This window comes from Ovis aries, chromosome 15 (genome assembly GCF_016772045.2).
Source record: "Ovis aries strain OAR_USU_Benz2616 breed Rambouillet chromosome 15, ARS-UI_Ramb_v3.0, whole genome shotgun sequence".
NCBI lineage: Eukaryota > Metazoa > Chordata > Mammalia > Artiodactyla > Bovidae > Ovis > Ovis aries.
The window spans coordinates 2,938,014-2,950,179 of NC_056068.1; the positions used below are offsets into that span (position 1 = coordinate 2,938,014).

The 12,166-nt window shown below is 34.0% G+C and overlaps 1 protein-coding gene across 4 annotated transcripts in view; it reads left to right on the forward strand.

Moving 5' to 3' along the window:
* Positions 1 to 9,526, forward strand: part of LOC101117272 (caspase-13) — a 19,095-nt gene extending 9,569 nt beyond the window's left edge. For all 4 annotated transcript variants that reach the window (XM_004015963.5, XM_027979125.2, XM_060399255.1 and 1 more), the window contains 6 exons: positions 230 to 403; positions 1,652 to 1,886; positions 2,712 to 2,855; positions 4,002 to 4,111; positions 5,886 to 5,989; positions 9,342 to 9,526. In XM_004015963.5, the coding sequence (XP_004016012.2) occupies positions 230 to 403; positions 1,652 to 1,886; positions 2,712 to 2,855; positions 4,002 to 4,111; positions 5,886 to 5,984 (762 nt within the window). In that variant the 3' untranslated portion in view covers positions 5,985 to 5,989; positions 9,342 to 9,526. The remainder of the gene's footprint in view (positions 1 to 229; positions 404 to 1,651; positions 1,887 to 2,711; positions 2,856 to 4,001; positions 4,112 to 5,885; positions 5,990 to 9,341) is intronic.
* Positions 9,527 to 12,166: the final 2,640 nt, after the last annotated feature.

Sequence of the window (12,166 nt, forward strand, 5' to 3'; positions counted from 1 at the left end):
ATATGTTTGGATCCTGTTCTTGGCTTTTCAAAGACAATTCACTTCCAATTTGTACTTTTTTTCTATTGTCAATTTAACCCATTAGTAAGAGAGAGGAAGGGCAGTATCTTCTGGTACAGGGTAGGAGAGGGGGCAACTATGCAAGCCCTTAGTAGCAACAGTGATTGGTAAATGAAGGTTTAAGAGAGACTTAGGTAAATCAAACTCATTGCATATCAATTTGTTGCAGATATATCCAATAAAAGAAAGAAAGGACCGCACTCGTCTGGCTCTCATCATATGCAATACAGAGTTTGATCATCTGCCTCCCAGGAATGGGGCTGACCTTGACATTCTTGGAATGAAGCAGCTGCTTGAGGGTCTTGGCTACACTGTGGAAGTGGAAGAGAAACTCACAGCCAGAGTGAGGATCCCTCACCCACCCTGACACACACATATTCAACACATATCCTCCTACTAACAAGGGAACTTTATAATTCTAAGCAAATGCTTTAACAATCATGGGTCTCATTTATGTGCATGTGTGTATCTAAATGTGTGAATGTGTGTTGTAAAGTAAATATTAAGATAGGTGAAATCTGTGTCTCTTTAGAGTTTCAAATATCCTTAATTCCATAAAACCTGACAAAAAAACTGATGAGCATGTATGCCCACACAATTCTGAAGTGTGAAGATTGAGATTCAGCCCTAGTATTTCCCAGAAAATTCTGGAGTAAAGAATGCTAGCAGGAGTGAACTGCTATTTACAGCATTCATATAAATGCTGAATCCTGAATCTGGCAGGGGCTATGCTGGCATGGGGGATGGGTCAGTAAATGAGACAGAAGGGTCCCAACTCACACTGATATAGGTTAACTTTCTGGGTGACACTGATATAGATTAACTTTCTGGGTGGCAGGGAATGATCAAGCCTTAAGCAAAACAGAACATTTCAGAGATTTTATATATCTGTATGTCTTTAAGATTGAAAAGAAAGTGAAAAGGAAAAAGGAAACAAAAGAATACATTGGTGAATGGGGAATAATAATGTTTGATTGTTTTACTGATAACATAATAATAAGTAATAATGTTTCAATCATGACCAAGAAAAACATCTTTGAGGAGATAATATGGGATCAGACACATGACTATCAGGGACAAGATAGCTCTAGAAAGATATGAATGAAATATATTCCAAGAAGGCATGACTACAAGCGAAAAGTCTGAACTGAATATGAAACTGTTACATGAAAAGTAGGAAAAGATCGGTGTAACCAGAGGAGGAGGAAGAAAGTCAGAAGGAGAAGTATGCTCATGTCAGAAGTTTTATTTTATTCTAAGTATGATGGGGAGTGTTTTAGAAGGAAAATGGTATGATACATTTATTATTCAAGTTTCTTATTAAGTAATGAGAGAAAGGAAAGGGTTGAAAGGGAAAGCATATAGTGACAATAAACAAATGTAAAATGTATTAAGAGGACAGGTTATATCAGGAGCAAAATTTGAATCCACTGATCCATTATAGAAACAAAAATAAAATTATCATTGAGCATCCACTATATAAAGGCACTGAGACTGGAATGTTACAGACCGACCTTATACTGATCATAATAAATAGGTCAGTTTAATTTTAATGCTTGTCTATTGAAGTAAGACTTTATGGTCTTTTCAGGACATGGAATCAGTGCTGTGGAAATTTGCTGCACGTGAAGAGCACAAATCCTCAGACAGTACATTCTTGGTATTCATGTCTCATGGCATCCTGGATGGGATCTGTGGGACTATGCACAGAGATGAGGAACCAGATGTATTACCTTATGACACCATCTTCCGGACATTCAACAACCGTAATTGCCTCAGTCTAAAGGACAAACCTAAAGTCATCATTGTCCAGGCCTGCAGAGGTGGTGAGTTGTGAGATGAAGAATCCAAAGTTCATGAAGATCATAAAGGTGTTGAACTGCATGTTTCATTTCTAGGGGGAAACAATCTTAAACTAAATTGAATTATTAGGAAATTCCATTTAAGGGGCTGGTCTCATGAGACTTGTTAGATGATAAATTTCTGATAAATTAGCTGATAAATCCAATCTAAAGTAAGTGATGAAGGAGATCACTAGAATCCTCAAAAAAATTAGACATAAATATTCTAACCTTGGAATGAAATCATTTAAATGATTTCTTTGCTTGTAAATGTTTTACAGACATTTTGATGTTCTCTGGCTTGAGAGGAACTTCATTTGAAAGTTGGAGTATTATGTAATAGCAATGTATTTTTCTTTTTTTTCCTCATAGATTATTGAAATGGAAATGAATTGGGAGATGAGAGAACTTGGGATTTCGGGGAAAATTTTTTGTTTTCTTCTTTTTCTTTTTTCTGACTCCCAATTGTCATTTTAACTTTTAGAGCAGTTTTCAAAGATGAAAAATAGAAATAATTTAGCTATAAAATGATAAATATGCTCTGAGATTATGCAGATAAGGCTTTAACTCCTTTGTTATTCTCAGCAAATGTATTCCTCCAATTTTACCCTGTTTTTACTATTAATTGGCACATTGCTCAATGACGTAAGAAAGAGGCAGTGTTGGGTAGAGATGCACTCACATTTGTGTACTTGTGTGTGTACTTTTGTGTATAAAACTAGTTAGAATAAACATTGTAAAATAATGAGGTAATTGCAATAGTCACACTGAGGGAGACACACTGTGTGAAGAAAGTTGATGTCTCTACAGCAAATCGTGGGGAATTGTGGGTCAGTGACTCTCCAGCAGCCTTGGCAGACAGCTTTTCACAGTCACCCGAGAACCTGGAAGAGGATGCTGTTTACAAGACCCACGTGGAGAAGGACTTCATTGCTTTCTGTTCCTCAACTCCACGTATGTGTCTTTCAGTTGCAGACAGGGATTTGTGGGTCTAAGGCTATCTCTGAATGATTCCTAAAAAAAAAAAAAAAAAAAAAAAAAAAAAGATGAGTAGCAATGATTTGATACAAATTTTGAATACTGTCAATATATTTTACTTTTTCTTCACTTTTAAAAATTGATTTTTATGATCTGTTTACTTTATAGCCTAACAGTAACCATTAAACAACCTAATATAAGATAATCCCTTTACTATCACACTGATTACAAACAGAATATTGATTCAGTTTTCTTTTAAATCCATTTAACATTTTGAGTATAGTTTTTTTGGATCTAAGGACTGACTGCCCTTTCTTAAAAATTATCAATTCCAACTCATGTTCTCTATTATTTCTCATCGGGTGTTTTTTAGAGCAGCACCATAAACATGCACTAGCAAGTAGGTACATATCCTTTTAAAAGAAGAAGAAAATGATAAAATGGGGCTTATAACTAGTAAGGGAAGAGCATTTATTTCTTGAACTCTACATAATCATCTTGAGAGGCCTTATATCTGAGCATTTCTAACTTGACAATTTTAATCATTCATCACTTTATGGAGGCATAGTTAACATACAAAAAGCTGTACATGTTTAATGTATATAGTTTAATGAGTTAGGAGATAAGTATATATCACTATCTATACCACTATCTGTCACCACTATCTATACCAAAAGCATATTCCTCCCTTCCAAAAGTTTCATTAGATCTATTTTGTTCACTATATTATGTAAGACATCATGATTTATAATCTGTAAACAACCACCTGTATGAACATGGAAAAATTCTTCCTTCTGAACCTGTATTCCTTCCTCTGTAAAATAGGATAATTACAATCATCTCTTAAGCCTCTTTTCAAAGCCAGGTGGGTAAACATCAGTCACATAGTAGAGAGTCAGTCTCCAAAAGACAAAAGTCTATGAAATGAACTTCAGTTGTGATGATTTGCTTCTTTAGTTGAACTTCTTTTGGAAAATGAGTTAATGGAAGGTTGTAAGTTCTTCCCCTAAATATGTCAAAATAATTCCCAAGATACATTTTTGTTTTAAAAGTAAAAAAAAAAAAGGTAAAAAATAATTATGAACACCACAGCCCAAGGCTTACCACTTCTTATCATCATAGATAATGTGTCCTGGAGAGACATCAAAAAAGGTTCTCTCTTCATTACAAGACTCATCACATGCTTCCAAAAATATGCTTGGTGCTGTCACCTTGAGGAAGTATTTAGGAAGGTAAGTTCATCTTTTCTTTTCTAATCATTTATTTGCTAAGGAAAACTTAAATATTATTTGCTTTCAAGTGACAATAAAAGATTTTTTCAGGCACACAAAAGTAGAGTAGCACTTGGTTTCTGTAATCCAGCTATTTAATATATAATTTACAAAAAGACTACATTAATGCACCACAGAAGAACAAAATGCTACAACATATGAGCTTGTATCTTATGGGCTATAAATTCTTATAATTCAAAGAATGGAAAGTATATTGGATTAATTTTCACTGCTTAATTATATATATATATATATATATATATATATATATATATAGTCGTCTACTTAGTAATGGGTTATATCTTTGTGACACAGGTGTAAGTGAGACACATGTGATATAAGGCTACCTAGAACTTACATTCTTATGAGAGAGATGGGTATTGAAAAATATTCCAACAAACACATTGTGTGATGTAGGTGTGATAGGATCCATGAAGAGAAGGTCCTAGGAAATGTGAACAGCTTGCAAATAATATCAATGACTTAGCGACTGAACAGCAAGGACATTTGAAAAAATTCTTTGAATAGAGTGGCCTAGAAAGGAAGGCTTGATACTCATTCCCCAACTCAGGACATCCCCTATTTCCTCCCTCTTTCCTAATTTATTTTTCTGAATAATTCTTACCACAACCCAAATAATAAACGTTTGTTTGTTTGCTATCTTCATTTACTTACGTGAATGCATGCCCATGAAACCTGGGATTTATTCAATACTCAACATGCTAATAGGTAGGAATTAATAGTCATTGAAGAAATAAATGCATGAATGTGTGAATAAATGTCCCTCCTTTTTCAGTAAGAAAGCTTCTGGTATTATGAACATGGGAAACTGTGGTTATTTTTTAAACTAAAACCACACAGAATAATAATACTCTGCGGGAAAATAAAAGGATATACCTTTCATGAATTGGAGAAAATTGTAGTATAAAGTGAGTCAGAGTCTCAGTGAATAGGAACGTAGGAAGTTAAGTCCTATTGAACTAATAAGATTTAAAAATTACATTTTCAAGGGAATTCCTCAGAAAAGATTAGAAAGAGTGGATCAAAGTAAGTAGTATTTCACTGATAAATCTATGGGGAACAACAACAACAACAACAACAAAAAGGCTCAATGATCAACTTAGTGGTGGGACTGTGAATCTTGCTCATCATTCAGACCTTAAGGACAAAACCCTGCAATATTAAATTGAAGAGTTAGACTTACTGGAGGTAGAAGATAGGGGATCTCTGAAGTTCAATTCTCATGAAAAAATACCAAAGAATAATTAATCATCAAATCTATAGATCAGAAATGGAAAGTAGAGAAAATGAAATTTGAAAATACTTAGTTTAGACATAGGGCTTCCTTGATGGCTCAGAGGGTAAAGAATCTGATTGCAATGTAGGAGATCCAGGTTCCATCCCTGGGTCAGGAAGATCCCTCAGAGAAGGGAATAACACTTCCTGCATTCTCCCTTAGCAAATTCCATGGACAAAAATTTTGTGGGGCCACCAAGAGTCAGACATGACTGAGAGACTGAGGTATGTATTTTGAGATAAAGAGACTATTCTGACATTGGGTGTCATATCTAAGAGGTAAAATAGCAGCAACAAGGAGTTAAAATATCCAAGGGCTTGGTTCCATCAATCCTAGGAGCACCCTTCATTCCAAAAAATTTTTTTGGCTTATTTTTGCAAAATATTTTCTGAGATGCGTAAGAGATATGTATCATCTAGAATCTCTTTTTGCTTTTAGGTACAACAATCATTTGAAAAACCAAATGTTAAAGCCCAGATGCCCACTGTTGAAAGACTCTCTATGACAAGATATTTCTACCTCTTTCCTGGCAACTGAAAATAGTAAGTATCAAGAGATGTTGCTGACAGGAAAAAGAAATAGGAGAGTGATATTAATAGTGAGGACTAAAGACAGCTCATTGCTTTAGTTGTGAATTAGTGAATTGGTGTTCCTTGTTTATGTAATTTGGTAATATGTTGTTATTTGTTTACTCTCTATATATGCATCTGGATCCCCCTCTCAAAGACAACAAAAAGAGTCCGAAATCCAGTATTGGATGCAATCACAAAAATGATAGAAAGATCTCTATATGCTTCCTAGGCAAACAATTCAATATCACAGTAATCCAAGTCTATCCTCCAATCACTAATACCAAAGAAGCTGAAGTTCAAGGGTACTATGATGACCTAAAAGGCCTTCTAGAACTAACACCAGAAAAAGATGTCATTTTCATCATAAGGGACTGTAATGCAAAAGTAGGGAGTCAAGAGATCCTTGGAGTAACAGGAAAATTTCACCTTTTAGCATAAAATGAAGCATGGCAAAGGCTAACAGAGTTTTGCCAAGGGAACACACTGGTCATAGAAAACACCCTCTTCCAGCAACACAAGAGACAACTCTACACATGAACATCATCAGATAGTCAATACCAAAATCAGATTGATTATATTCTTTGCAGCCAAAGATAGAGAAGCTCTATACATCAGCAAAAACAAGACTAGGATTTGACTGTAGCTCAGATCATGAGCCTCTTATTTCAAAATTCAGAGTTAAACTGAAGAAAGTAGAGAAAACCACTATACCATTCAGGTATGACCTAAATATACCATGTTCATGGATTGAAAGAATAAATATGGTGAAAATGAGCATACTACCTGAAGTAATCTACAGATTCAATGCAATCCCTATCAAGCTACCAATGGTATTTTTCACAGAAATAGAACAAATAATGTCACAGTTTGTATGGAAACACCAAGAAACCTCAAGTAGCCAAAGCAATCTTGAGAAAAAAAGAATGGAACTGGAGGAATCAAAGTGCTTGACTTCATACTATACTACAAAGCTACAGGCATCAAGACAGTATGGTACTGGCACAAAGTCAGAAATATAGATCACTAGAACAAAATAGAAATCCCAGAGATTAATCCACCTATCTGTGAACACCTTATCTTTGATAACGGAGGCAAAAATATGCAATTGAGAAAAGACAATCTCTTTAACAAGTGGTTCTGGGAAAACTGACGAACCACATGTAAAAGAATGAAACTAGGACACTTGCTAACACCATACATAAAAATAAAGTCAAAATGGATTAAAGATCTAAATGTAAAACCAGAAACTATAAAACTCTTAGAGGAAAACATAGGCAGAACACTCTCTGACAAAATCACATCAAGATCCTCTATGATTCACCTCCCAGCGTAATGGAGATAAAAATAAAAATAAACAAATGGGACCTAAATAAACTTAAAAGCTTTTGCATAATAAAGGAAGCTATAAGCAAGGTGAAAAGGTAGCCATCAGAGTGGGAGAAAATAATAGCAAATGAAGCAACTAACAAAGAATTAACCCCCAAAATATATAAGCAGCACATGAAGCTCAATACCAAAAAAACAAACGAGCCAATAAAAAAATGGGCCAAAGAACTAAACAGACATTTCTCCAAAGAAGCCATGCAGATGGCTAAAAAGCACATGAAAAAATGATCAACATAACTTATTATCAGAGAAATGCAAATCAAAACCACAATGAAGTATCATCTTGCACCAGTCAGAATGGCCATCATCAAAAGGCTACAATGAATAAACGCTGGAGAGGGTGTGGAGAAAAGGGACCCCTCTTACACTGTTAGTGGGAATGCAAACTAGTACAGCCACTATGGAGAACAGTGTTGAGATTCCTTAAAAAAACTGGAATAGAAGTTCCATATGACTCAGCAATACCACTTTTGGGCTTACGCATCGAGGAAATCATAATTGAAACAGACATGTCCCAATGTTCATTGCAGCACTCTTTACAAAAACTAAGACATGGAAGTAACCTAGATGTCCATTGGCAGACAAATGGATAAGTAAGTTTATATATATATATATATAAAGGACGCATTTGAGTCAGTTCTAATGAGGTGGATGAGGCTGGATCCTATTATACAGAGTGAAGTAAGTCAGAAAGAGAAACACCAATACAGTATGTTAATGCAGATAAATGGAATTTATAAATATGGTAGTGATGACCCTAGAGGCAAGACAGCAAAAGAGACACAGTTGTAAAGAACTGATATTTGGCCTCTGTAGGAGTAGGCAAGGGTGGGACGATATGAGAGAATAGAAGTGAAACATGTACATTACCATAAATAAAAAGGATGACCAGTGTAAGTTCAATACATGAAGCAGAACACTTAAAGCTCAAGCTCTGGGACAACTCAGAGGGGTGGGGTGGGGAGGGAAGTGAGAGGGTGGTTCAAGATCGGGGGACATTTGTACACCTGTGGCTGATTCATCTTAATGTATGGCAAAAACCACCACAATATTGCAAAGTAATTAGCCTCCAATTAAAAAAAATAAATAAAGTTTAAAAAATATTATATTTTATTGTAAACTTGATCTCAATGCTATATAAATATTTACCTACCATCTTCTACTCCTGGTTTCTGACACTCTGGTTACATAAGCCCATGGATACTTTAGCAGAATAACTTTTAGTTTCTAATTAGCCATATGGAACCACATTTGGGGATTGAATTATTTGTTTGACTAGTATTTAATCAAGCACTTACCATGTTCCTAGTTCTATTATAGATGCTTAGAATATACCAGTGAACAAGATAAATGGGATCCTTGCTCTCAGAAAGCTCTTACTCTAGTGAGTGCAGACAGAATCTAAATACACAAGCAAGTAGATATATGTCAGAGAGTAGCATGAGCTAAGGGAAAATAAGTAAATAAAAAAGGCTAAAGAGACACAAAAAGATAGATGTTGTACTGTTATAGATAGATCATTTTGAAAAGTCTGGTTTGAAGTGATGAAATTATTTGAAATCAGAATGAATAGAGTAGGGGGTGAACCTCATGTTTCTATGTGGAAAATGCATCCCAACAGCAGAAACAGGAAGCAAGCTCCTGAGGCAAATGTGTGCTTAAACTGGTTAGATGCTGATAAAAGACAGCTGACTAGAGAACGTGAGTGGGAGAAATGGCAGAGTGAAAATCAGGAAAATGGTATAATCTCACTCAGACTTTACAAAGATCACTCTAATTTCTTATTGGTAAATAGCTACAAAAGTCACCAATAGAAAGTAGAGGAAATGGCAAAAGTATATGGAAGAAAATAAGGAAAAAAAAATCACAGTAAGGATTAAATTGAAGACTTCCAGGGATTACTATATTGATTTTCTCTTCTTTTTCTCTTCTCCAGAAAATCACAGGAAATCCAACCGTTTATCAGCTTCAGGAAGCATTTTTATCAGCACAGCATCCATGTTTAACCTTTTATCTTTCAATTAAAGTGAAAACAAATGAACTGTTCTTTGGGGTCCTCTAAGAAAGAATAGAATTTCAATTAAAATGGTGGATGGATGGAAATAAAGTGGAAGAAGCAAATTGGATTTTCTAGTTTTATTGCATATAATACCTGCACTTTACTGAGTAAAGAGAACTAGTCATGACCTGCCCTCAGCAGCAGGGTTAAAGGGGATGGTGCCCATGTGGAGACAAGGACCACAAACTGGGTCACCTCATCCTTTGATCACTCATCAAACCTTTCAACTAGAATGATTTGGAAGAATTTTTCTAATTTATTATTTGACCAACATCATAGGTCAAGTTCAATTTTTTTTCAGAAAGTTATTATGGTACTTCTGTATATTTCTTCTCATCCATAAATTAATTTGCTTTCTTGTTGATGATTTTTCTTTCCAGATTTCCAAGCTTCAGGAAAATTTTGTTATTTAGGAAACACTTGGTAATTGTATAAAATAAATTGGGCTTTTGATTTAAGATGGTATAACTGGGTGTGCCTATATAGAAAAACAGATATTATTAGATAAAAAACATCTAAGAGTGTGGGAAATGTCAGCAATGGGAAAGAAAATGTTAAAATTTCTGGAAAGTGAATGTCAGTAGAGGAATTTTGGCAACATGGCCATCTGAGCTACAGACTAAGGAGATGTACTATTTTGATTACATACATGCAGAATGCTGAATAGATATATCAGTACATGCTGAACTGCATTATAAATAAAATGATTATCTAGATATCAAATACTATGATGATAAGTAATATTTCTTATAATTTGTCAGAATTATTTGAAAGATTTTTATTATTATAAGGAATATTGCATATTTAAGTCACTACTTTAATCCTCACAACCACCTTAATGAAGTAATAAGTATTAATATTTCCATTTTACAAATAATGAAACAGAAAATAGAGCTTAAGTGATGTGCCTAAAGTGACACGTAAAGTATGTGGCCACACCAGGATTTGAGTGCAATCAGATTTGTTCTGAAATCTGAATTGTTAACCACTGCACCACACTACCTCTCTTAAAAAGGAGAGACTAAGTTGTACAGATTTTCAATTATAAGGGTTTACTGAAATTTAAATTGTAATGGTTAACTAACAGTACAAAGACTTATGATGTATATATTTCTGTAATTCACTTCTCCACATGGAACCAAAGATCCAAAACATACAAAAACGCATCACAATGGTCAAAAAATATACAGAGACAAACTTTCTTCTCTGACTACAGCATGATGACGTTAAAAACCCAATAACATAAGGACTGCAACAAATATCTACATAATTAGAAATAAAAACATGTGCACATAGTATATGCATATATAAACATAAATATACATACAGATATAAAATAAGAAAGGAAAAAGTATGAACTAAGTACTCAAATTGAGAAATTAGAAAAATTCTGTACCATTAAGAAAATAGAAGAGAGTAAATGATAAAGATTAAAAAGAATATATATATATACATATACATATATATATATATATATATATATATAATGAGACAGTAACAGAACACAAAAAAATTTGAGCAGATTCTTAAAAAAAAAAAAAGAAAAAGCTTTTCCTTTAAAATTGAAGTAAAAGTGTTAATCACTCAGTCCTGTTCAACTGTTTGTAACCCCATGGACAGTAGCTTTCCAGTCTCCTCTGTCCATGGAAATTTCCAGGCATGAATATTGGAATGGACTGCCATTTCCTTCTCTAGGGAATCTTCTTGATCCAGGGATTGAACACGTGTCTCCTGCATTGCAGGAAGATTGTTACGGTCTGAGTCACTAAGCATACCTCTTTCTTTAAAAAGGACTCATTAAATAGCAGACATTCACCAGAACTGAGTATGAAAAAATATAATATGCACAAAGACAATATTAGCAGTAAAGAGAGATAATAAATAGAGATAAACATAAACATAGAAAAATCACAAGCAAATATAGTACATAACATTGATGGAATTCTAGAAATAGTAAATTAGCAAATGAGGACATAAAGAAATGAAAAGACAAATGAATCAATAATAAATTCAGTAAATTTTCTTTGCTATATCTACTAAAAAAAAAGATTATAGAGAAGTGTCTTACAAAGCTTTTAAGAATTGATAAGCTGAATTTTATATAAATACTTCCATATAATAAAAAGAGAAATAAACTTCTTAAGTTCTTTTCAGGGCTAGTACAAAACTGACTGGAGAAGAAATGGCAACCACTCCAATATTCTTGCCTGGAGAATCCCATGGACAGAGGAGTCTTGCAGGCTACAGTATATAGGGTCCAAAGAGTCGAACACAACTTATCAACTAAACTAACTAACTAGCAAAACTGATACAAAACCAGAGAAGTACAGAAAAGGTAGAAAAATACAACCTAATTTTTCAGGTGCATTGATGTAAATATTCTAAACAACATGCTAGCAAAGCAATTCCAGCCAAATAGGAAACGTTGCTGATATTTTTTAATGAGCTAGTAACTACTCTGGGGATGAAGTTATAGTTTAATAAAAATATATATGGAAGCATTCATCAAAATAAGAGATTTAAAAATTCTATTCAGTTTTGCACTAGATTTCAAGATAATAAAATGCAAGCTAAAAATATAAACTAAAATGTTTTGAAGCCTGAAACAAAGCCATCACTGTTTCTGAAAATAAGATTTTATTTATTAAAAACTTTTTGATGGAATAATATAAAGTTCTAATTTTCAGGAACTGAGATCAATA